Source organism: Python bivittatus, unplaced genomic scaffold, assembly GCF_059951505.1.
Source record: "Python bivittatus isolate LINGU-HERP-01145 unplaced genomic scaffold, Pbiv_v1 ctg000330_np1212, whole genome shotgun sequence".
NCBI classification, from domain to species: domain Eukaryota; kingdom Metazoa; phylum Chordata; class Lepidosauria; order Squamata; family Pythonidae; genus Python; species Python bivittatus.
In genome coordinates, this window is record NW_028277058.1 from 39,517,017 (window position 1) to 39,540,831 (window position 23,815).

A 23,815-nucleotide genomic window follows, 5' to 3' on the forward strand; every position below is an offset into this window, starting at 1 on the left:
GGGGAAGCTTGCACAGTGCATGTCTCTACTATGCTTGACTTAATCAATGCTAAGTTTTCCACTTTTTATTAAAAATGAACATCTGTCCCACACCCTCACCCCATCACATCATAGTTTAAGGCATAGTTAGTATTTTATTTTTATATCCTGTCTTTAGGATGTTCAGATTCATAATCTGCACAGAGTAGCTCCAATAATCAATGTTTATATACAAGATTACCGCGTTAGTTAGCATATTGGATTTCCTATGTATTACCTGAAAACCAGAAAAGCAGTGGTATTTAATACTTGTATGTTATACAATACATTTAGTATTCGGGCTAATTTATCTTTTGAAAAAGTAGATGGGTCTTATAGCTTAGTTTATGAACATGTAGGATAACATTATTGCAGCACAGAATTATTTAATTTGTGAAGAGCTGCAAACTGCAGTGAACTGCATGCTTCTTATTAGTCATATATCCCTTATATATGTTTGAATGATGAAGTGAAAAGGATACTATGTTTGACCACTACCCTTCAATATACCTAGGCTTTTGCAAGTAGCTGTATGGGGAAGTAAGCCAGAGATGTAAATTGCTTTTTGGATTAGCAGGAGACTGGTTAAAGTACTATAGGCAGGCCATTTGAACTATGCAACCATTAACAAGTTGAGGATCTTACATTTACTGTCTTTCACAGAATGAAAGCAATCTGCTATATTTGAATCTCTAAATAGCATACTGTCCTCTGCACAGTTTAGATGGTTGCAGGGTACCTTTACATTATGTTTGCTTTCATTATTTTATCAGCCATAGGGAAACACTCTTGCACACAATCTATTTTCTTTTAAACATGTAAAAAAAATGCAAAAGCAAAAGACCTGGAATGTACTTTTGTGTGCATTCATATGCATCTGTAATTTTATGTTGGGTACATCTGTGTGCTCATATGTGCTTCTTATTTTAATACATACTCAGATATACTGGGCTGGTTCATGTGTCATTCTTAATTAAGGATGAGCAGCAGACTAGTGCCTCTTCTGAGATTACATTCGCTAACTTCTCCCATGAGTAAGCATGGCTAACACATTATGTAAATTCTTTCTATGACTTGTTTAGCATGTTGTGTGAGTCAGAGACTTTGGCTCAAAAGGAGTCAAAAAGCTAAAACAAAATGTGGCTTCTTTCTTGTTTGCGCACTGCTAAACAAACCATGGACAATGTTTTCTGTTAATTCATTATCTACAGCTGCTCTCAAGAGGAGCCAGTGCATATGATCTGAGTAGTATGCTACTTGTTCACTGCTAAGCCATAATAAACAGGTCACTTTGTCCTTATGTTTGGAATCTTCCATAAAGCACAGTATTTTAATAACTATTTAACTGTGAAAGTAAATAAACCAAAACTTCTGGTTTTCAGCTAAAACAAGAGTGATTAAGATTAATGTATAGCCATTTGCCCCTTTTCTTTTATCTAGTAAATATTTAGCTCATAAAGACATTGATCAAGTTCTTTTATATTTGGTGGTAGAATTTTAAACACCTGCCTGTCAAATTTACAGCAATCTTTTAAAGTGATTCAAATGAGGGTTGCTGTTTTAAAGCAGGATTCCCAAAGAGTGTTTGTGTTTACGGCATTTTATATTGAATTGGGACATTTAAAAAAAAAAAAAAGCATAGGTTCCCAGAGGAGAAGCACAATTCTTTCTAGGGACCCTTCACTTATCACTCACTTCTTCTGCAAAAAAAAGTATGCCAAAACTTGAATGCTTGTATCCTACCCTGTGGTTTCTATTCTAACCTAATGATATGGAACCTTTCTCCTCCTCCTCCTCTTTCTTGGGAATCGGAAAGCAGATGCTCCCCGCTGCCTGCCTTGTGCTGTGTTCTCAGTATTACCCTTCCCCTCCCTGGGTTTCTAAAGGGTATATTCTTCAATATGTGAATGTTTAAAAGGTGAAAATGTAAAATCCAAATTGCTCTGGGTATGTCTACACCCATTCCCTGTATGGAATGAGCAGATCTTTATCCTTTCATAACTGTGGCAAAGGCCCTCTGCCAGATTGTTCCAGTGTTGGAAAATTTGAGAGTTTCAAATTACCTTTTAATCCATCTGAGATGTGATGATATATTTTTGTCCTATTGTTGACATGGGGAAGGATTTTTGAGTGTACAGTGTGTTTGTGCCCATATGTTGGCTCTCTTCAATTTTCTTGTGAAAATCATTTCGAATGAATGAAAAAGTTAAGAGTAAGAGGTTTTGATTATATAGACTTAATGCTTTTTATGAGCATCTCACCTTTGAATATATATCTTAGGCACAATTTTAGATAACTAGCAGTAATTAGGAAAACTAAAAAAAAAAAAAGGTTTTGAGTAATTTACATAACAGTCTCAGTTTTGTTCAGACCTACCTTCTGGTTTTTAAGTAATTTTCATTGGCCTTTCTTGTTTCATTAGCAATGCCTAGCGAAAGGAGCTGTTAATGCTGATTTCTTCCAGTTTTGCTTGAGGATTGCTTACTTTCTGTTAGGAATAGTTTGGTTTCCATGAAAATACCAGCTTAAGCTCCTATAGTATTTATTTCAGGAGCACTCCTATTTTAACAAATGAGCCTATTTTTCAATAGAGCAATGACTGAACCAAGCAAGTAGTTGTTATGATAGTAGTAATAGTAGTTGTTATTTTTATTATTTCTTCTATTTAGGCACTGTCTTAAGGCAGTGTACACAGTTGTCCTTCTGATTTTATCCTCCCAACAACAACCCTGGAAGATCATGACTAGTCCAAAATTACCACTGAACTTGAATATCAACTAGAATATTGGTCTCTGCAGTCTTAGTCCAACACATTAACTCAGCTCAGTCATCCATATTTAATTGAAAGCTTGTTCTTGTGGTTGTTGTTCTCTTCCTCTATAGACAGCTTGTGTGGAACAATGTGAAAGACTGAAATGTTAGAATGTATGAATGAGTGCTTTTCTGCTATCCGCTGTTGGCATGTTCTTGCAGAATTCTTTAGGAGCCACTCAGGTAAGCAGAGCTAACAGTGAGTGTGGGAAAGGTATGTGTGCCATGATAACAACTTATGCACATACACCTTTATTCAGCTTCCTCTCTGTTTTCTCTGTTAAGATACTGATAAGCTGTGGGGAATCAGTGGTCTTGCATGTCTGTATCAGTGGAACATCAGCCTCACTTCCCTCCCAGTGAGGCTGATGTTTTTCCTGTTGCAAGTAGCAGTGAGAAAACAGCTGTCTGTTCTCACTACCCAGTTGATACAGTGGGGAAAAATAGAATAGTGCCTAAAGCTGCATAGAAAACTGCTAAGGGCTATATGTTCCCACTCAACTATAAAATGCAGTAGCTTTTATAGATAAGTATTCTAAGAAATGAGAGATTGCATGCGAAGACTTTAATTTAACTGGTCTAGTTACAAAATCCTAATAACAAAATCTTATTTCATTACTCTAGATTGCATTTAACATTGATTACTCTGATCTCTTAACAGATGCAATTCTATATGTACCCACTTTTTAAAAAATTATTTTGAATTTACTTCAAACAGCAAAAGTACTTTACTTTGAAAAGCACTTTTCTTTATTTTTTTCATATTATCTTAAACAACTCCATCTTGAATTCCAGCATATACACATAAAATTGCTTTGATCAGTCTAATTAAATAGCTGTAAAATATGCATCCTTAAGTTCAACCTATGCAAAGTAATTCTAGACAAAAATTCCACAATTATCTTTGCAGATCTTGAAGAATAGTGTCCTCACTTTAAACAGCAGTAGGATATTTTTCCTGGGACTTTATTCCAATCACTCATCTCAGATGGATTATGAAGGATGGCCAAAAAATTGTATATTGACTTTGAAAGCAAATAACCTGAAAGCCTGGATTTTTATGTTTATTTATTTATTTTTTTTGTTCTTGTTCCATTTGTCCAGGCTTCTGGCTGTTGACTGAGTTTTTTAAAAAATGCCTCTTTGTATATGCGTGTATATATATATATATATATTAACAATTGAAATTATGGAAAGTTTTTCCCAATACCTTGAGATAAAGATGCTGCTTCTGAAGTCAATGTTCTAAACACAGTGGGAAAAAAGTGTTAACAATGCATGGATTTCAAGGGGCTCCTTTTAGTTTCCTTTGAATTTATTTCATTTATTTGTTTTTGTTTTGTTTTGTTTTTATTATTTTTCCCTTAATTTCTGTGTTCTGGCCACACCCAGGAGAATCGTCTGCTTTTGATTTCTCCCTTTACGGTTACATGGTAAATTTTCTTTCTCATTCTTCAGAGATGGAAACATTTTAAAAAACTCTGTACAATTATTATTTTTACACTGCTCATCCTGTTGCTTGTTATTTATTGCAGAATCTGAGGCCAGACTAAAAAGGTGACAGTTACTCGGTCTCTTCAGGGTCCTTGAACAGCTCCGTAAAGAAAACAGGGTCCCCTTGGGCTGCAGGTTGTTCTGCAAGTTTTTGAGGATTTAGTACAGTTAGAAGTTAAATGGACTGGGTAATATTTTCAAATTTAAATGAAATAAAAGTTGCGCTGTAAAAATAGTTCAAAACTATCAGCAGATCCCATTAAAACAGGCTAGCAGGAATGGTTATAAAATTACATACCATTCTTGAGCTAGTTACATTCTTTTCCTTTTTTCCTTCTGAACTGCGAGATATTGAAAATTTTAATCCAGTATTAAAATATTGCTCAGTATGAAGGGGTTTGTTTAGGGAGGATAAAATCAAATTTACCTTTAAAGGAAAGAGTGTATTTTGTGTGATACATACTCCCTTTCCAATACTAGAGAATATATGTAGCTCAGGGATGATTTGTTGGGTTCTTGGTATTCCCTGGATTTGGTTGTTGTCCTGCAAATGTTTCAGGAAAAGAACGAAGTTCAGAGAACACCAAGAAACCAGTACTTATTTTTTATTATTTGAGACTTCCTCCAAACATTAAGTAAAATCCGAAGAAGTTCATATAGCTTTATGGTCCAAAGTTCTATATCATTTTTTTAGGTGAAGGTGTAAAAATGTTTAGAAGTGTAGTAAAATAAATGTGTACTCACGGAAGAGATAAGAGTGCATTTATTTATCATCTTTGTATCTTGGCTGTTCTGCAAGGAATTCAGTTAGCTCTGTAAAAGGCTATATACCCTTATATCTTCATAAGAACCCTGTGAAACAAATTATACTAAAGGTCTTTTGCACTGTACATTTGATTTTTGCTGCAGTGGTAATACTGGAATCATATCCATTAAGACAGACTTCATGTTGTTCACAGATTTGTCTCATCTGATGCAAAATGAAATGTGCTTAAAAATACGTAGAGATGTTAAAGGACGTAGCTCACTTTGCAGTTCCATTTCATAATCCATGTAAGCCTGGGAAGGAGGAGCTTTTAAGGCAATTATTTCAATTTGCAGAGAACATGCATTTGCTAAATTCTTGGTGTATGAGTCTATCAGTTCTAATGGAATCTCATTTTCCTAATCATGAGGTAGCAAAAACCCATAAAATTCCTCAGTAATTATAATTTTCACCCAATTGTTGTAGTAGGAAGACTTACAACAGTGGAAGGTGGCATTTTTCTCCCTGATCTTCCAGAGAATGCAAAAGTCTGCATTTTGGGGAGGAAAAAAAGGGGGGAAATGTTATAGTGGCCATCAGCAATAAAGATTTTTATCCTGTTCCTTGGATGTTAATTCTACAGTAATGAACTTTACAAATATAAATAGCTTAACAGAGGAAACCCAGCTGAAAATCAAGTATATGTAGCACCATTGATAATGGCGAATATCTTGAGCCCAGGTAAATTCTTGTTACAATACCTTCAAGATTAATTTAAAAACCATGATCTACTTACTACTTTTTCCTGTAGTTGAAGAACTTTCTCCAGCTACTGCGTATTTTTATTGCATGAAGCATGCATACTTTTTATACTTCTGTTTCCTGAAAATAAATATAGGGTTAGGTCTTACATGTCCTACTATAGTACAGTTTTGTGAATGTCTGCCCGCTAGTAAATCCAATTGAATTTATTTGTACTTACTTTTGGAAAAAAGGTTTATGTAGATTGGAACTTCGGTTATTATATGAATGCTGCTCTTCCTGTCTTCATAGTGATAATATTAGCAAAGATTAAGATAAACTGATTATGTTTCAAATGTAGCTGGTGGCATTTTATCTCAACCTTGTTAAGCTCAATCTGTACATTTTTGTGAGTGACAACTACTGCTATAACATTTTTGAAGTTCAATAGGAGTGGATTGTTTATTGCCTGGACAGGAGCCCTCTAGACCCTTAACTAAATCCCAAGCTTTCAAAAACAAGCTGAACAAAGAAGTAATCATTCCATCTTTACACTCAATTGTTAGACTGCATCGTTTTATGATGTACTATATTTAATTAAGTTTGTTCTCTTCCATTAGAAAGTGTTGTTCAACCTCATTAAAGTACTAATTCCAGAATATACAGCGGGGTTTTCGGAGTGAAGAAATCAAGCATAGAAACAGTTGATTAGATATAAAGTGGCTATGCTTTCCTGTGTTGAAATAGAAAATAGCTTAAGGATTTTTTTCTGAGCTACAGTGAGCTACAGTGTCCATTCCTAGCTATATATTATAGTATCATTAATATCTACTGTTAATAAGGATAGGCAACCTAGTGCTTATGATCACCAGTGTGACCTGTATATCCTGCATGATATCTTTAAGTCTCCCTGCCCCACCTGATCTTTTTTTTTTAAGGATACTTTTAGTCTAAATTTAAAAAATAAACAGGAAACAAAAGTGAAGATGCCCACGTTATTGTCAAAATTCTAAATATAATGTACACACACACACACACAGGCACACACAAGCACACTTTTTTTTGCCTCCTATATATTTATCTATTGTCATTCATATATTCATTCATTCATATATATATATGACAATAGATAAATATATAAGAGGCAAAAAAAGTGTACTTGTGTGTGCCTGTGTGTGTGTGTTTGTGTGCCTGTATAATATATAATATATATATATTAATACCATCCAGAAAAATAATGAGGCCGGTTACCTAAAGCACATTAGTCTTCAGGTAATGGATTGCATTCCCAACACAAGGTAGATTGTTATTTCTTTGTCTAAATCAAAAGAAATGGTGGAAGATGAAGAAAACATGGAATTATGGAAAGGCAAACACAATTATGTGAGTTTCATAATGCTAGTTGAATTTAAAAACATGGTTTCAGGTTTGAAAAGTTGAAGGCCACTATCAGAGGGATAATAATTGATTTTCACCACTGGGGATATAATAGTTCCTAGTGTACCTGAAGCTAAAAGCATTGTTTTTGGATGGGTGAGTGAGAGCTGGAAAAAAAAATGAGGCCAAAAGCTGCTAAAGAGGATATGGCTTTCTGATCAACATTAAAATATAGGGGACTGATATGACACCTCCTTTTGGTAGGTTTTCTTCAAAGCATCTGCCTGTGTATCCTTGTCATATAAAAGGAAATTATTGAAAATGCAGTAAAGGAGAGCATTTGAATGGTAATTTATAGCAAGATTTCTTTCCTGGTTTTAATATATTTTATTTGATCAATCTTGGAGCTAGTTTATTTTTTAGACTGTGTCTCGAGTAACTATGCTTTTTTTGGTCTGGCCTCAATTGCTTTTATGTTTTATTATTTTCAATCTGATTAAAGTTATTTTTTTTAATTGAAATTCTTTCATGAAACATGCATGAACCAAAAATGTGACTCTAGGAGAGTATTGCTAAGTTGTGCTGATGTCAATTTCATACTGTGATATTTTTTTCTCTATTTATCTAGATATCAGTATTTCAATATATAACGATGTGCATGTTTTCCCCCTTCTCCCGCTGCATGCAGGGATTCGGGTTCGTAACTTTCGAGAATAGTGCTGATGCAGACAGGGCCAGGGAGAAATTACACGGCACCGTGGTAGAGGGCCGTAAAATCGAGGTGCATGTCTTCAGTAATTCAATTTCTTCTTTATATTTCTTCTTTGGTTTCCTTTTTGTGTCTTGCCTCACTGATTTCACATTGGGATTCCTGTCTAGTGCGTGTGTGTGTGTTTGTGTCCCGTGTTTTTCACTCCCGTCCCCTGCACTGAAGTGTATAAAATAACCTCCCAATATATATATATATCTATATATTTTTGTTATTTTAGGTATTTTTCTTTGTCTTTTTTTTTCCTTTCTCTTAAGTTTGTTTCCAACACACTCCAAATTTTTTGCCCTTCTGCTATCTTGATTTTCCTTTGCTTCAGTTAATGAGGCTCCGACTTTCTATTTCCAAGCCAGATCAAAACTAACAAAATGAGCATAGTCCCATTTGTAACTTGGTATCTAACAAGAAAGAAGGGGGGGGCAGCCAGTATCTGCCCTTGACTCAGAGGCCAGTTCTCCTCCATATGAGTGTGAAACTAATATTGGGATGGGGTAGATGGCGAGATCAGGAAGAACTTGAGCTACTGAAATTCTATGTAAATGTGATTTCAAATTAAGAAATATGCATTCATAATTAATTTCAGCAATGAGTGTAGACTGTGATAAGCACAAGCAGCTTGTGTTACCTAGATGAGAGGTAACTCCTTAGTGATGAATTTTCTGTTCCCTCATATAGAAGGCTAACTGGCCCCTTTTTGTTCTTTCTTTTTAAAGGAAAAAAATTACTAAATATAAGGAAAAAATTAAAGCCGCCGTTTTGAGTAAGATGTCTGCATATTTTGCTTTTTTGTTTTGTTTTGTTTTTTTGTTTTTGTTTTTGTTTTATTTCCCTTTTCAATGGTTTAGTGTTTAGGGCCCTTCACTTGACTCACTCTTTCCATGGTAACTATACACAATGCTGGCGATGGTACGAGTTGGCGGTAAGTGAAATCAAAGTGCTAGAGGAGAAGCTTACTTCTTTTATTTTCTTTTATGCAAAACAAAAAATTTAAGAAAGAAAAAAAATCCATCTGCCATTTCACATTAACACTACAAAATGTGATTTGACTTGTTGTCCCCCCCTTTCCTTTTTCTTCCCTCCCACCCTTTTATTTTCAATGCTGTTAAGTAATGCCACCTGGATTTTGGATGTACATACCATTTTGTTTAAGTCTGAGCTGTTTGGTTACTGACTTCCCAGTAATTTTCCTTGCACATCTTACTCAGAGTTACTGAACTCCAGTTTTGGCTGGTTTTATTAATGCACCCATACACTTTTCATTTTTGCCTATCCATCTCCCCCTGCCCCCAATTTCTTTTCTGCACTCCCTCTCTTTGGACCTATGATTGTTCTCCTTTCCTCACTTGCCATTTTTCTTTACTTGGTTAAATATAGCTGTTGGTCTTTGCTGATTGGTGGTTTCTGATTGGTTTTGCCCATTTTTCCTTTAAGTGCTTGTATTGCATTCTGCTGTAGCAGTTGATTTCAGGCACTTGCTCCATCTTAATGATTGTCTGTGAGACTTCTCTTCCCATCCCTATCCCCGTTAATCAATTGTTGTTGTTGTTGTTTTTCTTTTTTATGTGTGTTTTAACAGCATGCTATCAGTCTCATTGTTGTTGTTTCCCATTCTTTTTTTAATGTGTAATGTTTATATGGGGGGTGGGGGGGCTAAAACAAGAGTGATGAGATTCCAGGCTCCCTTCTTCCCTGCCCAAGCTCACTTTTGTTTTAAAGTTCAGAGGGCATTTCAACCATCCTACTTTATTTTCTTGATCTTGAAATTAGAATGAGGCTTTTTCTTCATTTGGATCTAGAGTTTTGAAAAGTCACTGATTCTATCTCTGCTTTCACCCTCTGCAAGAACTCTGTGACTGTGTTTGGCACATGGTTGCAATAGTTTGGCTTTATCCACACTGCCAATGTTTTACTAGCATCATCTGTGCTGTAACATTCATTTGCTGCAGTGCTTAGAAAGCTTGAGCAATGAACAGCTCAGTAGTGAGAGTGGAGGACACTTACAAAAAAAATCAGGAGACACTTCATACATTTCTTATGCTGTTCGTTTTTCTCCTGACAAGTCAGCAACTGGCGAAAATTGGGGTTGATGGCCTCTCAGAGTACTCCAAAACTGAGATACAGGCCAAGCAGTGCTGCTCTGGAATGCAAAGTCCTTTAGAAGAAGAGCAGCTTAATCCAAGACACCTGGGAATTCAAGCTCTTCTGCCCAAATAGCAGCAGATCTTTTCTGTAATATTAGTAGACAACTGCAGTTCAGTGAAAGGCTACTAACGGACAAGACAAGGTTGTTTTTGTTTCTGTTTCATGCCAGTCAAGCTGGGCACAAAAAATAGCAATGGGGGAATTTTTGCCCTTGAACCAGTGAGCATTAAATAGTGCAGTCAAACCTGGCAGGGATGCCTGAGAAAATCTACTCTTTTTAGCCTTTTCTTCAATGCATAATTAAAATACAAAAATTAGATATGCTTATAATTGTAATATTTAGGGACAATCTGTAAAAGTAAATTTCAATGTGCTGATTTTTAAAAGCTTTTTTGTCTAAAAAATATTCTGAAAGGTTTCCACCATTTTCTCTAAAGTGTTGTGCTTCCTTCCCTCTCTTCCCTTTTCCCTTTTAATTTTTAGGTTAATAATGCCACTGCACGAGTAATGACTAATAAGAAGATGGTCACACCATATGCAAATGGTAAGACAAAGTGCTGGTGCTGAGGAATGGAGGAGCACTTACAGGCATAAGAATTAAGTTTTTCGTTTGATATTTCAGAAGAATTTGAAAAGCTTGGTACTTTATATATAGATATTGAACTATTTAAGAGGTTGTCAGGAGGTAGAAGAGCGTTCCTTGAAAATATGTTGAGAAGAAGGGCGCTTATTTGAGCCCTCAAACATGGATAAAGTATTCTAGCTTTAGGAAATCACTTTAGATGTTTGGTCCTGTTCACTGATGAATTGGTGAGAACATAAGTCTCTGTTATTATTGATACATAGCAACTGCACTCTAACTGATATGCATGTACAAATGATAGAGGGTTATTGGGTGGTTGCTGGTTCAGCATCTTTACCAGCCTCCATATAGCTTTTAAAAATTGGAAGTGATTGGAAGAGATAGGCAAAGGATGTATATATATGTTCATTGACATTGGTCTTGCATTTATAGGGAGGCTGCATCCTACCTTCTGAACCATAGGGAAAAGAATAGTCAGTCTGTGATTTAAAAACAAACAAAACAATCTGCATAATTTGCTTTTCTATATGCATACATACCTATCATGCTATTCTCCTTTAGGGTAGCAACATCATATAAAGTACAGAAAAAGAAGAAAAATAGGCAAAATAAATTAAAGCCAGAAGTTAATTGTAAAAGGAAATTAAAACACCACTCACTATATCTTTCTATATTCGCAAACCATCCTTGTTTCTGTCATGTCCTTTCACCAATTCATATATTGCCTCTATTCTTTCCATTTCTCAGTTCTTCCTTTTTTGAGGCTCTTCTTGACAACATCCAACCATATCTTTCTTGGGCTTCCTCTTCCTCTCAACACATTCATTCTTCTTTCATATATTTGTTTTGTGATTCAATCCTCATTCATTCTCTCCCCAAGGCCAAATAACCTCAGAGTTCTTTTTTGCACTATTCACTCACTTTTGTACTCATTCCACATTCATTCATTACTTGTTCATTCTTGACTGACTCTGCTTCATCACAGAGCTTACTGCACATGTTTTCTAAGTAACCCTTTCCCACTGCATTCAGTTTAATTTGTTTCTCCTTGTGTACCCAACCCTCATTTCCACATAATAAGTGTGCAGAAGATTACTCCCACACACAGCCATTTTCACTTATTTTTACAAATTTCATTCCCTTCAGCAGACCATGTGCTATCCACCATCTGTCAGCATTTGTACATCTTAAAATTTCTCCATCCATTTCCCCATCTTTAGTAAACATGCTTCAAGGTACATTCATTCCTCTACTTGCTCTAATTTTTGTAATTATTCATTCCATTTTCCCTGTCAAACAGAACTGCTTTGTTCATTGTTCAGGATTTTCAAATCTGTACACCTCTCTGCCTCATACATTTGATCTAACATTTACTGCAAATCATTTGGGTTCTTGACTAACAATATGGCATTAGCTGCATACTAAAGTACACACATGCATGTCCCCAATCAACCCAACTTTAACTTCATAAGTGTAATTTATCTATTAAAACATTAAAAACCAAGGAGATGGCACACCCCATTTTACACTCTACTTGATGATGAACCATTTGCTATGCAATTCATTTATTTTCAGGCCTGCTCTTCTTTCATTATATACTACTCTTAACTGCATTAACCAACCAATCATCAACTTCATCACACAAAAATATTCCATTATTTAAGCCTATTCACTTTGTCACATGATTTCTCTAAATCAGTAAATATATTATAAATGTTCTCCATTCATACATTTCTGAATGATCTGTTGAAGAACAAAAATTTGGTGCATACACTGCCTGCCCAGCATAAAGCCATGCTGTACTTCCCAAATTTTGTTCCTTGTCAATTCTAGTTCCCTTTCAATGAGAATTCTGCCAAACACCTTCCCATTCCAAGGCACATGTAGCAAACTACTCTTGTCATTTTTGTTATTCACTCTCCTTACCTTTTCCTCTGTATAGGGAAATAATAATAACATTCTTCCAATTGTCAGGTGCACATGCAATCTTCACAAACACATTAAAACAACTTGCCCAGCTACTCTATAAGTAAGCCACATCCCAATTTTAACATTTGTCTAGTTTCACAATCTACACCTGCAGTTTTAAGATTTTTTAATATTCTCAGGATATTTATGACTTTCTTTTCATCATTTTTGGACAATAACATTTATAGCATTCATTTCAATTCCATTATCATACTCATGTTATAAAATCTCTAAAATATTCCTTCCAGTATTCATTCATCCCAGTTGCAACTCAGATCATTTCATCACTTTTATTTTTAACTCCATTCACATTGCAGGAGGCTCTTTGTTGAGTCCTATTGACTTGATTAGCTACTGTTTTTTTTTATAGGTTTCATTGTCTTGATAGAGAAAGTAATAGGAAGTGTCTCTTGATTAGTATATGCATTTGCATTACCCAGGGTCAAATCTGGGCAAATTGTAATAATCACACATCATATACCCCACAAAGTTTATACTGTGTTCTTTGGTTGTAGTCCTTTCACAGTTGGTTTTATGTATGAGGACTTCTAAGATAGGCATCCCTCTCATTCCCTTCAGATGCTCACCAATATGCTCAGTATTGTGGAATCTCTCCTTAACTGATGTTCAAAGATCAGTTCAAAGATCTCAAGCTCTAATTTCATAAATAACATGGGCATTCCTACTGGATACTTTTGATATGGTTTCAAAATTTTCATTTGATCCTTCACTACAACCACAGCCTTTAAAAAGAAAAAGAAGAAAAACACAATGCAATACAAGCTTTGTTTTCAGACTGTAGGAAGGAATTGACATGGACTTGTCAGAAAGCATTAGTGATATGTACTTCCTCCTCTATTTATGTCCAGAACACAAGAAATCAGGAAAATGTAGCCTGTTTTTATGCATAGGAACCATCTGTATGGAAGTAAGGTAATAATTACTAGAAGTTAGGCTACATACTGTACATACTTCGTTGTTTGCTGTCTCACTGATGGAAGGTCTAGCTGCTCACATGTGCCTTTATTTTTTCAGGTTGGAAGTTGAGCCCTGTGGTTGGAGCAGTATATGGTCCTGAATTATATGCAGGTAGAATTTAATATTGATTCTTCCATTTCTGCCATTTGACTGCAGTGGTGTTTGTTTATGTTCTCAATCTACTGTTTCTTTATAACCTTTTTACATTTTTTATTCTTTTTAAAACTAAATTAGCATCCAGTTTTCAAGCAGATGTCTCGCTGGGCAATGACGCTGCAGTGCCCCTGTCAGGAAGGGGGGGTATTAACACTTACATTCCTTTAATCAGTAAGTAGCCCCTATTGGCCCCTGTATTGTTACTGTGCTTGAGTAAACAGTGATCTGTTTGCCCTCTACTTTCCAGTTTGTATAATATGTACTTGAAAGGATGGGCCTTGACAGAAAGAAATGCCACTTCTTTGGGCAGTGGTGGTGACCCATTCCATCTTGCAATGTGTTTTACAAGCCTGTTTATGGCTAGGGTTTCTCCAGGTGATAAGGCTGCTATAAATCTATAAGGGAGGGAGCATATGTGGAAGGTCCAGTTGTCCTGGTTTTAGCAATGTAACAGGCCGCATTCCAAAGTACATGTTATTCATGCTACTAAACTGTGGGTCCACTGCAGGCCCCCTTGTGGCATGCTCCTAGAAGCACCTTGGGTTCATTTTGCCTTGTGACTGACTGGTGCCATCTAAATATCCCTTTATTGCGTTGTGTTCCCAGCCACCTTCTGAGGTTTCAATATCATTTTGCCCTGAGCCAGTTTACTCCAGCATGATGTGTAATAAAACAGGGCCCAATATAGATGGAACCACTTAATGGTCACCTTTGCCAGAAGGTAGGCTCTTGGTAAACTGGCACCTCATCATTGATTATGGCTGCCTTCATTAGGATGTTTTGATTGCTTTATATTTAAATTACATGTGATAGAAAAGACTGAGTTGGAAGGAGAAAGACATAATACACATATTCTTAGTTCACAAGTTTAAGCATATCATGACAGAGCACTTTAAGCATTCCCATTCCAAGTAAATGGAAGAGTTACCTTCCTGTATTAGTAGTAACTCTCTGCGCTTCTCAGACTGTTTCTAACCAGACTGCATGGCATTATCAAAATGGGGTGGAGGACAAGGGGAAATAGTTTGCAGTTTGTGATGAAGAAGGCATGACACTGCATTAATCCCTTGCATGCCAGGCCTCTCTGCAACCCTACCTTTCCTTCAGGGCCATGTATGTGCAAGAGGTATGTGAGGTCATCAGAGCTCTAAGCATGCTCCTTTGCAGGACAGGTGCGGAACATTCCACATCTCTGGAGTTGTGTATAAGTCTAGTTAAATATGATTGTAATAGACTGGGCAGAGGAACTGATTCTTCTCATATTTTTCCTTGTCTGTCTGTCTTCACAGTACCCAGCTTCCCTTACCCAACTGCAGCCACCACAGCAGCAGCATTTAGGGGAGCCCATCTGAGGGGACGAGGAAGGACAGTGTATGGTGCAGTACGAGCAGTACCTCCAGCAGCCATCCCAGCCTACCCAGGGTAAGAATGGAAAGCCACCAGCAGTGATCTTCAGAACAGGACATTCAATGGATTGAAAATAGGGACAGGAGGTGCCAACACTATAACACTCTGCACTCCGTCATACTTGGGAAAGGCAATCTAAAAACTTACATTTATGACCAGAAAGAACTTTACATTAAATTGGCAACCCAACAGTGAAAAAAAATGTTCAAAAATAATATGCCAATTGTTCTAGCTTGTAATAACATTTTGGCAGCACAAAATAATCTGGAATTAGTGGAGGAATATTCTTAAAAAGAGAGTTACCTAAAAGGTGTAGAGTCTGTGGAGTGAAGCCACTTCTTGTTCTCTGAAGTCCAATTTCATTGAGTTACCCAGGATTGACAAATATTGCTTGTTAGCTTCATCATACATTGTCTGTAAATTGGCCAGAATAGAACAGACAGCTACCCACAATGGTTTTGCTTTCTTGATTAGAGATATTTTGAGAAGGGTTAAAACAAAGATTGAGCAGATATGTAATAAAGAGTAGTTTTTGTTTAAACTAGAATAAAAAACCAAAACCAGGATAGCACTATATCATATGTAGAGTTGCTTCCTTAGATTATGACTGTTTCAGTAGCATGGAAGCTGCTCTTATTTCAAAGGTGTTGGTTGTTTTATTTTTTAAGCATGTTTTCAAGACTGACAAGATTCCAGTACCTCAGTTGCCAGTTTCAGTTCTAAGATTTCATTTGCATCTAAAAATGCACCTTATTTCTTAGAGTCCAGTCTTTCTTGGAAGAAATCTAAGCAGAAAGGAAGATACCAAGAGACAGTTGGATTCTGGTTCTCTTCTCTTTTAATTAGAAGTACACATTAATAGGGGGGATTATTTACTGAAATACTCCAGATCATGATAGATCAGTTGTAACATCTTAATAACTGAACAGCCTACCATTTAAGACTACAAACACTGTGCAGTTACTGGATACTTATTTTCTTTACACCCCCCCCCCTTCTCCCATGGTTTGTATAAACATATTTTATGGTTCTACCATATAAAGCAACAAGTATCTTCGTGCAGCATCCTCCATGATTTGTATAGGGAGAATTGCTGTGATAGTTCATTAGAATAGCTTCCATGAATCACATAGCATTTGTGGAATACCATTTTATATCTAATGGTTGATACCCAGATATAATAAGTTATAAAGACATCATTCTGTTGTAATTATCCCTAATAGTAACAGCTAACATATTTCTAGAAAAAAAACCTAGTTCACTGGAGGTGCATTTTTTAGAATCCCAATGAGATTTCAATTGAACATTTCAGTTGAGGACAGTTTCATGATCTCCTCTCAAAAATGGTCCTCAGGATAACCCTTTACCTTTACACAGTCAAGTTAAATATGTAGTTCAGAGATGAGGAAATAACTGAAAGCAACCTGTACCCTTGTATGCTATGTATCTTATGTCATAACTGGACCATTTAGAGCAGAAGATTTTTGGATTCGTTGTGGTCTAGTACCAATTTGGTTTGGTGGTTCATGCTTTTTTAGTACATGCTATAGAGGAAGCTTCATTGCAAAGCAAGAAAATACAAGTAAGTGTTTATATCTTCTCCAAGTGATCAGTGGCAAGAAAGGAGATATTTATGTAAACTGCAAAATCTCTGAAATTCATCTTACAAACTTACCAAATTAACAAGATGGGGTTGATAAACTCAAAACACCAATGAAGAAAGATCCCTATTTTTGCCTCCCCACTGTAATCAGTCTTATATATGGCATACCTCTCCCTGCTGAATTGACATCACTTTCCTGTAGTAAAGTGTCACTGAGTATACTTATGCTTATCAGCTATGTTTTTGTAGTTCAAAATTGAAGTGGAGTGTGATGCTGCATGATTAGTTTAATAACATAAGCCTGCATCACTGTAGAAATTTGATTATTATAAAGCAAATTTACAGCCAAGCTATCCTAGCCTTGTTGTTTGTAACTTCCTATAGGTGGGTGTGTTCTGATCAGTGTGAGAGAAGCTTGGCATCATTTTGCACTCCAGTTGGCATATGGAAAAAAAAATACAAGTAATATTGTCTCCTAGCCTGTGATAACATTAACTGGTAAGCCAGATACATACACACAAGGCTCTCATATATGGGGAACTAATGCTTTTTAATATGAGTGATTTAGCATTCATCTATCAAATGAATAAAGTTACCGAAAGCTGTGCAAAGCATGCATTCATAACCAGGGCTGTGGCAAGCTCTCTTTTCCTTTCTTATCTTTCCCTGATCTTTTGCCCTATCAACACAACAGCCCTATTACTCTATGAAATAAGTTGTAATTTCACAGTTCATTTCTTTCTGGATGTGCTAGAACAAGCTATTTAGTAGCTGTTAGATTCAAAAGAGAGCTAGGTGCTGGTCTCTCTGTAGAATGTATCATTACTGTCCACCCAGGGAACCCACTTTCTTATTTTCCAGTTCTGCAGCCTTGATCAGTTACCTAACCGTTTTAGCTCATGATCTCTGCTTGTGAAAGCAATGCATTGTGGGTATTTTTATTACATTTATTTTTGGTTACTTTGATCAGAATTGAATGATTTTTGGATTTTTACTCTGAATCAATACTTTTAGATGCTAAATAATAATACTTTGCATGCTTGTGTGATCAGCCAAAACTTATTGCATGTCTAATGTTAAAAAAAAAAAAAAAAGCAAAATGGGTGATGTATGGATATCAGAAGTGATCACACAAGGCTGCAAGATGCAGACGAATACAGAACTTTTGGTGTGTTTTTGATCTAGGTGGACTACAGCACTGGATGAACTACTCCCAATGACCTTGCTTGTTCTACTTGGAGCCCGTTACATGAAAACCAGTTGATTCATTTGTTTAGAGGGTTAATTAAAGCCTTTCCAGGTTAATGACTAGAGTCGAGGTTTCTCAAGTCGTACTTCTCTTCTTCAAGGCATTATTTAAAAAAAAAAACACTCTATTGTACAGCATAAAGGTTGTTTTCTCCCCATCCCCCCTTTGCATACTGTCTCCCCTTCTGCCCTGCCCACCTGCATGCCATGAAGAATGACATGGAGCTGTCTAGTGTGCGTGCACAAACACAAACTCTGCTGATTTGCTCCTGCCCGAAAGCCCAGGTTATGGATTCATACATCACCTGCCTGTGTAAAATGCATGTGCATGCTGCCGTCCTCAATAACCGGAATGTGTTTTCTGTTCTTTTTGTTTTTGTTTTGTTTTTTTGTTTTGTTTTGTTTTTGTGTGGATTTTCTGCAGTGTGGTTTACCAGGACGGATTTTACGGTGCTGACCTCTATGTAAGTACATACACTGGAGACTTCTCATCTCCAACCCATGACAAGCCAGCCTTTTTTTTTGTTGTTGTTGTTGATGATGATGATGATGATGATGTTTTTGGTTTAGTTTTGTGTTTCCAAATATAATTTTCTTTAATTTTCTTCTTCCCTGTGGATATATATACATATTATATATTAAAGAATGCAAGCATGTTTCTCTGTTATTGCACTTGACCCTGGGTGCAGACCTGAGCTGGGTTTTCTGACCATTGCCAGGTTCAAAATACTGAGTGTTCTTTTCACAAAGGTACGGTGTAGTACTAATCAGCCTGAGATACAATTAACAAATTAAAATTTCCATCATTACCCTTTTAATTGGCATAATTGGATACTCAAAACGAGAAGGCTGATCTTGCCTCAGATCCTTCCTTTCCTTTATCCCTTTCCTTTCTCCTCTTGAGATCTTTTGAAAGCTTAATTTATGTAAGGAATGAAGTCTAAGGAACTCAAGGTCCACAAACATATAAAGGTGAATTTGTAGGCCTCTTGCAGCATGTTAAATATTTTACCCAAGAGTAAATGAATAAATAATAAATAATTATTTTTTTAGCATTTTGACACTTTATCTCCTAAATGGGACCATACATATTTCATGTCCTTACTTTGTTCTCCACAATTGCCTTGAGTCAAAAAATTTAGTTTAAAAGGGTATTTTCTTGTACTTTCTGAATCAGCTGGTCTAGTTCACAGCAGTCCTTATACCAGGCTTCCCCTGATTGATGTCTTCCAGATTGGACTGACTTTGGCCATGCCCATGCTGGCTGGCATTTATGGGAATTGCAGTCCAACACATCTGAAAGGCATCAAATTAGGCAAGATCTAGAATTTAACACATGTAAGCTCTAAGTCAGCACATGGACACTGAAGAACTATTTGCTTACTGCCCAGCCATCGGTGGTTATTTGGTGGTCAAAAGCACAGTAAATAAAGAATATCTTATATATTTCCTAGATAAGCTAAAATACCAGCTGACAATAAAACTTTTCATTAAATTAATTTAACATATAATTCTTATTGTGAAGTCAGTGGACAGAGATAGCAGAGACAGAATCTTTGTGGTGATATTATAGTGAATGTCATATACTGACTATTAGAGAAAGTAATTTCATTTTAAAAGGCATATAATTATTGAAATTCATTCTAGATAATAAGTGGGGCAACCTTCACTTGCTTCTAGTCTTTATCAGTTTTTATGAGCCTTAAAAAGATGTTTCCCTTGCAGAAGCTAGATACAGCAAGTTAGGAAGATATTCTGCCTATAAACAGAACTATTACTATTCTATTTCAAGTTGTAAGAATTGTTTGTGCACTTTTCTACCTTGTTCAGATTTCATTATGTAATTTGTGTAGAAAAACAGAAAAATGGCTACGCTTCCCCCTTCCCCCCGCACTGCCGAATTATTATCTCATACAGAGGAGATGCAATGAGAATATAAGCAAATGGATGACATCCTTTGTGCTGCATTTTAATGCAATATAATAAGAGAAGTGTCCAGCTGGGTAATTCCCCAACTTACTCCTCTAGTATGAAGGAGTAATATGGGGAGTGTGGCATCATCACATCATCACCTATTGCAAAATACTCTTGATATTTTCTTAAGGTCTAGAATTATATTGCTTTTAATATTCAAATGGATATGTCATTCTTTGAGACTGGTGAGAATAAATTCATCTCTCAAAGCAGATGAACCAAACTTTCTCCATTGCTTTTCGTTGCTAACGGAAATGAACTGTAGTGGTGACATCTCAATCATAACTTCTAAGCCATCTGCTTTCTGCTGTTTTAATTGGCATGAATCAAATGGGTGCTGTTTCTCCATAATAATTCACCAGCAATTCATTTTGCTGCCTCTGTGGGAAAATCACTATTGTGGGAGGAATGAAGAAAGCCTCAGCTATGTGTAGCTATGCTAGAAATAGAGGAAGGTTTCTTAAAAACTGGAATGAAGGAAGGTTTAAACAAAGTCATTCTCATGAAACCAAGTTAATGGCAATCTATGGAACTGAGAGTATATGAAGCTAGAAAGAGAAAATAGTGGTCTCAGATTCCTCTTACATCTTTTGCTTTTCTATTTTTTTTTCCTATCCTTGTCTCCTTTTTCTTTTCTGGGGCAAACATCCCTAGCTACTTTATTTCCATGCTAAAGATTTATTGCTCTCTGGCATTAAAAATGCAGCCCCAGGGTGCAGAGGGTAGGTGTGGGGAGTAACAGCTTTGATCACAGGTTCTTCTAGTGTGGTTTATTTATTTCACAAAAGCAGCTATCCTAAAGGACCAAACCTTTCTGTGAAACATGTGCTTGCATCCTAAGGAAAGAAAAGGCTGGTAAGCCCTTCGCTGGGCTTTTTTGTGTCTGATGGTTTCCCTCCACAGCTGTGTTTTTGAATTGCTCTTCCTGTGTTCTGTTATAGAATAGTCTTACAGGAACCAATCATTAGCGCTAAAATACCTCAGGTAGGAGTGCCAGTGTGACCTGCCAACCAATCAGATTGTGGATTGCAGTGGGATAAAGAAAAAAATTGAATTAATACTAACAGTTCCAATTAGAGATGGGAACAGAGTCTTTTTAAAAAGAAAAATAAAAGGCCAACATATGTTTGCGAGCATGCGATCAGAACTCCCATTTGTCTCAGTGCTGCACAAATCCCATAACATATAGGATTTTTCTTCTAAACATAGGAAGCAAACTAGGAAAAACTTTTGTGTACATGACAAGCGTAATACAAGCATGTGGGTTTTTTTTTTCTTTTGTGTTCCTTATCCATACTTTCTAAGGAGCATATATGCTAGCCATCTTAAAAGAAAGCTTGGGAATCCTGTTGCTATGCATTCTGCTTTTAAAAATAAATCATCTGTTGTAGAGAAGCACAGAAGTGAACACTTTTAATTGCAGAGTTTTAAAAAAATACCAAAACCATTCACTCACAACTATTTTCTGAAATAAATTCTCAACAATAATAAGTAATGTCAAGATAGTACCCTCTAGACAAGGCAGACTATACAGTGTCATGATAATGTCTCATGGATGTGAGGCAGCATGGCCCAGAACAAAACTACAGGTCTTTACAAGTTACTCTGTATGAGTATATTAGATTACTTTTGAAACAATGCTGCAGACTTTGAGACAGCGTCCTAAGGGTCACTAGACACTTTGAAGTCAGACATTGGACCTCAGCCTTGAAGGGAGAACTCTGATTCTGGATCCATTTTTCTCTCCAGCTTGCAAGTCCAGCTGTTTCTGAGTTTCCAGCATAGAAAGCCCCTAAAGGAAGCCAACTAGTATGTGGAGAAGCTCAGTTCTGTGAGATTCCAAGCCTTGCTCTCCCCAACTCTCCACCATATCGCTAAACCAGGGGGGAAATTTAGACCACATCTTGGCTTCTCCCAATCTTCTTTTCCCCCCTACCTTGCTTGCGATAGAAGAAAAACCATCTGTGGAGTCCCTAGTGCTCTTTGAGCTTGTTTGCTTGCAGACATTTCATTACCCAACTCTACCAAGTTTGAAATACCCAACTCTTTATCCGACTCTGCCAAGTCGGAACTACCAAGGAGAAAACCACACCTCCATCAACATTGGCAGGGCAAGCTACTGTATATAAACAGGGAGAAAACCCCACCCTCACTAGTACAGATGATGTTACCTAGTCAGGTAATGAAATGTCTGCAAGCAAACAACCAAACTCAGAGAGCACCAAGGACTTCACAGTACAACCCTGAGCTACATATATTCTGTTCTATTGGAAACACTATCTAGGACATCTCCCCTACTTCATTTCTCCTCTGCTAAGATTCAGCCACTAGGGTAGTGGATATTTTGGAGTGTTTTCACAATATAATAAGAATGCTCTGGCAATTTTCATACACTGTGGCAGAATATTTTTGTCAACTTAATACTGGGGCTTTGATTTGTCAGGGTTGCAGCTCAAAAATGTATCAATCTGAAGAAAAAGCCTCATAAATGAAATTTAGTCTCCCAGAAGAGTTTAAATGCTGCATATAAATATGGCTTAAGCTAGTTCTCTCAGAACATTTTTCTCTGTGACCTGGTCTTCCCTGGACAAAAACTGACAGATCAGAAACATGATCAGTAGCAATAATTGTGACCGCAGGATAATTTTCTAGTTGCTACAATAAGAGGAATTCTTGCTGTTATTTATAGATATAGAAATATAATCTTCAGTTTATTCTCAAGAATTTTACTTTTTCATGCTTTACGAACTTTCAATCCATGTTCTATTATTGGAAAATAGATGAGATCCTCCCCCCCCTCCCTCTCCCTCTCCCTCTCCCTCTCCCTCTCCCTCTCCCTCTCCCTCTCCCTCTTTCTTTCTTTCTTTCTTTCTTTCTTTCTTTCTTTCTTTCTTTCTTTCTTTCTTTCTTTCTTTCTTTCTTTCTTTCTTTCTTTCTTTCTTTCTTTCTTTCTAATTTTGAACCTACTGTCCCAAACCCTACAATTTGGTGGTATACTTAAAAATTCCTAAACATATATCTTATGGTGTTAAAAGTATGTATTTGGGATTAATGTTCACTCAGTACTTTGGAGGAAAAACTTCCAAACATGTTAGGATTTATAATAGTTTTTAAAAATTCATACATTGAAGCAGAAACAAGTTTATGAATCAGCACCTGCAAATAAAGTAGAAATTCATCCTTTCCAGCATTATATATTTGTCACTCAGGAGCAAATGTTCTGGCAAGGTCAGGACTACGTGTATGGAAAAGCAAACATATTTTGTCCAACTTGCATCTTGGAATGAAGCTCTGGCCATTATTTAAGAGCAAAAAGAGAAACTCTCAGCAAGGTCCTTTTATGTATGAAGTTTCAACTCCCCTAATTCCCTGCTGGCTGAGGGATTATTTAAATTGAAATCCAATATATTGGCATGCCTCGAAAAGCAGAAGGCTTGTTTAAAGTATCACTGTAAAGAAAGCTAGTAATATAGAATATAAGGAAGGGAACTGAGTTTTTATTCTTCAAGTTAATTCTATAAAAGTAATCTTATGAATTCTATAAACTTTTAATTGTCTATATATTTCCCTATGATGATAGGAATATAAGTATAAAAACAATTCTGGAGCCATGTAATTTGATTGAACCTAGAATCTTTCCATTTGTATCCATAAATGTTGATCTTTGTTTTAGCAGATGATTATTCAATTTTAAAGTTTTGGTACTGGGATTTGGAAGCTGTGTCTTCCACAAGTTACTACAATACAACTCGCCATTGACCGTATTTCCTGGACTGGTGAAGTTTTCACCAACTTCTTGAA

At 36.4% G+C, this 23,815-nt stretch overlaps 1 protein-coding gene across 13 annotated transcripts in view; it reads left to right on the forward strand.

The window, feature by feature from the left end:
- Window positions 1-23,815, forward strand: part of RBFOX2 (RNA binding fox-1 homolog 2) — a 202,265-nt gene that overhangs the window by 163,746 nt on the left and 14,704 nt on the right. For 2 of the 13 annotated variants that reach the window (XM_088141067.1, XM_088141075.1), the window contains 8 exons: window positions 7,875-7,967; window positions 10,581-10,641; window positions 13,684-13,737; window positions 13,861-13,953; window positions 15,072-15,204; window positions 16,728-16,771; window positions 18,465-18,504; window positions 20,956-20,998. In XM_088141067.1, the coding sequence (XP_087997193.1) occupies window positions 7,875-7,967; window positions 10,581-10,641; window positions 13,684-13,737; window positions 13,861-13,953; window positions 15,072-15,204; window positions 16,728-16,771; window positions 18,465-18,504; window positions 20,956-20,998 (561 nt within the window). Of the gene's footprint in view, window positions 1-7,874; window positions 7,968-10,580; window positions 10,642-13,683; window positions 13,738-13,860; window positions 13,954-15,071; window positions 15,205-16,727; window positions 16,772-17,977; window positions 18,253-18,464; window positions 18,505-20,726; window positions 20,737-20,955; window positions 20,999-23,815 lie in introns of those variants that run through there. The other 11 variants (XR_015796198.1, XM_088141068.1, XM_088141078.1 and 8 more) reach the window with 11 other exon arrangements.